Raw genomic sequence first — 5,000 nt, 5'->3', positions numbered from 1 at the left:
ATTTCTCCTTAGCCCCTTGCTTCCCTCTTCTCGTTATCTCTGTTTACATATTCTCAATGCCACTTCTTTCCCTTCTTCTTACTCCTGGTAATCGTACATACTGTGTCGACATTACGCTTTTTCTCCTTCTCCTCGTTCTTCCAACCGTCTCTTCTCCCCTCATTCCCTCCCTCCCTAACTCTCACCCCCTCTTTCCCTCCCTCCTTCCTCCTTCATTTCTTTCCTCCCCTTTCCCTTCCTCTTTCCCTCCTTTAGCTGCTCCCTCCCTCCCTCCTTTCCTCCTCCCCTCCCTCCTTTCTCCCCTTCCTCTTTTCCTCCCCCTATTTCCCCCCTCCCTCCTTCCCTCCTTGCTACCTTCCCCCCTCCCTCCTTCCCTCCATCCTACCTTTCCCCCTCCTACCCCCCTCCCTCCTTCCCTCCTTCCTGCCTTCCCCCCTCCTACCCTCCCCCTCCCCGTCCGAACTGCGAGGGCGACAACGCACCCTGTGGCGCCACGAGCCGAGCCGGCGCCTGGCCTCGCCCTTTCCTCCCTTTCTTGGTCTTCCTCGTCTTCGTCCCGCCTTTCCTCGGGGCGACCGGAAGCATCTCCTCGATCTCCCTCTCTTCGGCCGAGTCATCGTCGTCATCGTCATCTGAGGGCGAGAGAGCGATTAGAGTTTTTTTTTTTTTTTTTTTTTTTTTTGAGGGGGGGGGGGGGTAAGGGTATGATTGTTGGGGGTTGTAAGGGGTGGCGTGTGGCTGTCGGGGGAGTGATTGTTGAAATATGATTGTTAGAGTGTGGTCGTTTGGATGTGATTGTTAGGGAATGACTGTCCGGGTGTTGGCGTGTCGGAGGTAAGGCTGCCATGTATATATATATATATATATATTATATATATATATATATATATATATATATATATATATATATATATATATATATATATATATATATATATATATATTATATATATATATATATATATATATTATATATATATATATACATATATATATATACATATATATATATATATATATATATATATATATATATATACATATATTTACATATATACATATATACATATATATATGTGTATAAGCTTTTTTTAAATATGGATAGATATATCTATGAGTGCACATGTATGTATGTATAATCATTAATTGATTCAATCATCTCTATATCAATCTGCAAAAAGTGTTTCCTCAAGGGAAAGCCGCCACCAGAACTGACCTCGGCTCAGCACGCGCCCATGACTCGGGGCAGACGGCGGAGGGCACTCGATCAGCAGGCAATCGGGCGCCTCGTTGCTCCAGCTGCCGGACTGCAGACAGGTGGTCCACTCGGGCCCTTCCGCGCGGTAGCCTCGCTCGCACCCGAAGGTCACCTGCAGTGTTCGGGTTCTGGGTTACTTCGGTTTCCATGGGTGGCTGTCTATCATTCTCGCGCTCTGCTTTTTGTTCAATTTATTTTCACGTCACTCATGCTGACCTTATCATCAGTCCCAAAGAACACACAATCAGAAACACACACACACACACACACACACACACACACGAATACACCCAGAAAAAAGCGCAGAGTCGTTTACCTTGGAGTCGTAGACAGTGTGGTCGCCATGGCTGAGGACGAAGGGGGCGGAGGGCGCGGGGCCACAGTCCACCTGCACGCACCTCGGGGTCGCGGCGTCCCACACGCCGTCGTTAGCGCAGTTGAGCGTCGCCGCGCCCTCCATGCGGTAGCCCTCCATGCACGTGTACCTCACTGTGCCGCCTACCTGCTCGTCCAGGAAGAGAGAGAGAGAGAGAGAGAGAGAGAGAGAGAGAGAGAGAGAGAGAGAGAGAGAGAGAGAGAGAGAGAGAGAGAGAGAGAGAGAGAGAGAGAGAGAGTGTGAGTTGAGTTGACATGTCTCGATAATCTTATTACTCCATCTTTTTCTGTAAGGGAAGGTGACGCAGGAGCATTTGCCACAGATAATTCAACAAGTGTACATTACCTACGTTTCTATTGCAATATGCATCTTTAACATTATTTGACCTTACTGTTAGTCGTACAACCATCAGCATCAACAATACCCTCAGACTGATGATGTTCCTCGTGCCATGAGCTACTTCGTCAGGGATAGAACAGAACACCTCGACACAAGCAGGCTGTTCGTCAGTCCAGTGTCCGTCGCTGTCACACGTCCTGAAGGAAGGCTTGTGCTGGAGCTTGTCCATTAGAGGTGTGTGTGTGTGTGCGTGTGTGTGTGTGTGTGTGTGTGTGTGTGTGTGTGTGTGTGTGTGTGTGTGTGTGTGTGTGTGTGTGTGTGTGTTTTCAGTATCTTCATCCTTCTTCACTTGAGAAACCGAAATGTATAAACCAATAAAGTGATGCATGAGCAAAGAAAACAAAAAACAAAAGCAAGAAATGATTTTCGAAGACTAACCTAGTTTTAACCCCTTCCAGCTTGAATCCTGGGTCACAGACGTAGGAGAGGATGGACTGGTACGTAATGTCACTGCCAATGGTCTGGCCGTCGTCCAAGGGAGCAGGTCGCGGGCACTCAATCTCCTTACAGAATGGCTCAGTGCCACTCCACTCCTTGTTTTCCTGGCAGGTTCTGATGTTCTCCCCAACTAGCTCGTATCCCTCGTCGCACGTGTAAGTGATTGTGCTTCCGAAGGTGTAATCGCTGCCTGAAATACTTCCCTGGCGGATTTGGATAGGTATAGGACATATGATGGGGTGGCACTGCGGCACGGGGGCACTCCAGCCTCGTTCGGTGCATTCGAGGAGGGAACTGGTTGTCATGGCATAACCTGGATCGCATTCGAACTCGACTAGGTCACCGAATTTGTGGACGATGCCTTCTTCACCGGCATTCTGCAAGAGTTCCTGGAGTTTAGCGGATTTGGCGGCTTTTCCGTGACCCTTTGCGCGCCCTTTAGCATGACCCTTGGCTGTGATGGGCTCCGTCTTGATGGGCACTTCACCCAGAGATCTGAGCTCCCATCTGCCGTGCTGGATATCCGGTATGGTAGAACAGGTCACCATCTCACAGACTGGAATTGCTTCTGACCAAGTCCCATCTTCTTTACAGGTTAGCTCTGCCTCGCCCTGCATTGTAAAACCTTCCATGCATTTATATTTGATGCTGTGACCGAACTCGAAAACGTCCCCCTCTACCTCGGCATTCATAGCCTCGAATGGCTCGGGACAAGTCACTGGCCTACACTCTGGGTCGTCCCCGGTCCAAAATCCATCAACGGTACATGTCCGGGTGGCATCCCCAGTCATTATGTATCCAGGGTCACATTCATACTTCAAAGTAGCACCAAACGAGCTGTCACTGCCACCCGACACTATCTTTCCATATGCAACCTGTAGCGGGGATGGGCATATGATCTGTATGCAGGAAGTGACGTAATTACTCCAGGAGCCATCAGCTAAACAATCTGCTGTCGGAACACCCAAAAGTTTGTACCCTGGATCACAGGTGAAGGTAACCACACCGCCGAAGGTGTAGTTGCTTCCGCCAATATAACCATTGGGCAAAGTACCCGGATCTCCACAGTTTACAGGCTGGCACTGAATCACGTCTCCTTCCCATTCACCTGAAGCTCCACATGTCAAAATGTCATTTGGTCCTGCAGAATGATACCCATTGTCACATGTATACTTTAAGACGGTGAAGGCTTCAAATTGTCTCTCACTTGAGTTGTAAGTTGCGTATGGGCTCTGGGGTGCGGGTGGGCAAATGACTGGCAAACAGTGCGGCATCTCTTTATTCCAATTTCCATCAGCACCACACATTAGGTCTTTGTCCCCAGTCAAGGTGAAGCCAGGGTCACATACCACCTCAGCATAAGCCCCAAAGAATAAACCGCTGAGGCGAACCTTTCCATTGGAGGGCCCTTGAGGCTTGGTGCAGTTTACGATGCTACACACAGGAGAGGACTCTGACCATGTACCATCTGCTTGACAAACACGTAACTTATGTCCAGTCATGATGTACCCTTCGTCGCACTCAAAGGTGATCTTGTCTGTAAAGTCGTATGACTGACCTATGTGGTTACCATTTGCCAAGAGAGGTGGCGGTCCACAGCTGATCCTCTCGCATGTTGGTATCTCTGAACTCCACTTTCCACTCTCCAGACAAGTGGCATTCCGCCTACCATTTCTGCGATACCCAGGAGAGCACTCGTATTCCACAAGCGAGCCACAGGCATTATCATCTCCTATAGCTCGCCCGTTAGGGATGCTGTCGGGAATTTCACTGCAGTATATTCGGTCACAAGTTGGCTCCTCTAGGGTCCATGTACCGTCTACTTGGCAGGTTCTGAAGCGTGTGCCATTCAGCTTGTAACACACTTTGCATTCGTATTCTATTGGGGAACCTACATATAGATTCCCATCGAAGGTTATGTACCCATTTTCAATCACTTCAGGCACATTGCAGGTAACAGCAATACAACGAGGCATAGAACCATTCCAGAAGCCATATGGTCCACAGAATCGCTCGAAACTTCCCTCTATGACATACCCAAAGAAACAGTCATATGATGCCAAGGACCCATACGTGGTTGCTGTGAATGCGACCGTTCCGTTGCCGATGTCTGGTGGTTCGCCACAGTCCATGATCTCGCAGGTGGGTATCTCTCCCAACCACGTCTTATCTATCTGACACAAAAGTTCAAAATCTACCCCAACAAGGTTGTAGCCAGGGTTACATATATATTCTGCTCGGCTATTAACGCCAGACCCATGGTACACGATATATCCATTCTGCACAGCAAGTAACTCAGAACAGAATTGCTCATAACATCGAGGTTCTGGTGAATCCCAGTCACCTGTTTCCATACAGTGTCTCTTTCGGGCGCCAAGAAGTTTGTATCCCAGACTGCAGTCATATTCAACTTCCGCACCATATACATAGTCACTCTGTTGTACCAAATTGAGGCCATCAGCACTCTGTTGGGTATTAGATTGAGATAAGTCGTCATAAGAAATAAATGTCTGACCTGTATTCTGTCCA

General features: G+C 48.4%; 1 protein-coding gene across 2 annotated transcripts in view; it reads right to left on the bottom strand.

Moving 5' to 3' along the window:
* The window catches only part of LOC122257392 (sushi, von Willebrand factor type A, EGF and pentraxin domain-containing protein 1), a 56,988-nt gene that overhangs the window by 8,749 nt on the left and 43,239 nt on the right, over nt 1-5,000 (bottom strand). For both annotated transcript variants that reach the window (XM_043022656.2, XM_086542470.1), the window contains exons 35-39: nt 2,412-5,000; nt 2,059-2,170; nt 1,575-1,760; nt 1,217-1,370; nt 483-632 (exon numbers count right to left, since the gene is read on the bottom strand). The exon at nt 2,412-5,000 is cut by the window's right edge and continues 854 nt beyond it. In XM_043022656.2, coding sequence (XP_042878590.2) covers nt 483-632; nt 1,217-1,370; nt 1,575-1,760; nt 2,059-2,170; nt 2,412-5,000 — 3,191 coding nt within the window. The remainder of the gene's footprint in view (nt 1-482; nt 633-1,216; nt 1,371-1,574; nt 1,761-2,058; nt 2,171-2,411) is intronic.

Source organism: Penaeus japonicus, unplaced genomic scaffold (assembly GCF_977035675.1).
Source record: "Penaeus japonicus unplaced genomic scaffold, GWHDUDI00000001_assembly GWHDUDI00000012, whole genome shotgun sequence".
Taxonomy (NCBI): Eukaryota; Metazoa; Arthropoda; class Malacostraca; order Decapoda; family Penaeidae; genus Penaeus; species Penaeus japonicus.
The sequence above is the reverse complement of the archived record's forward strand: the minus strand, read 5'-3'. Positions and strand labels throughout refer to the sequence as shown.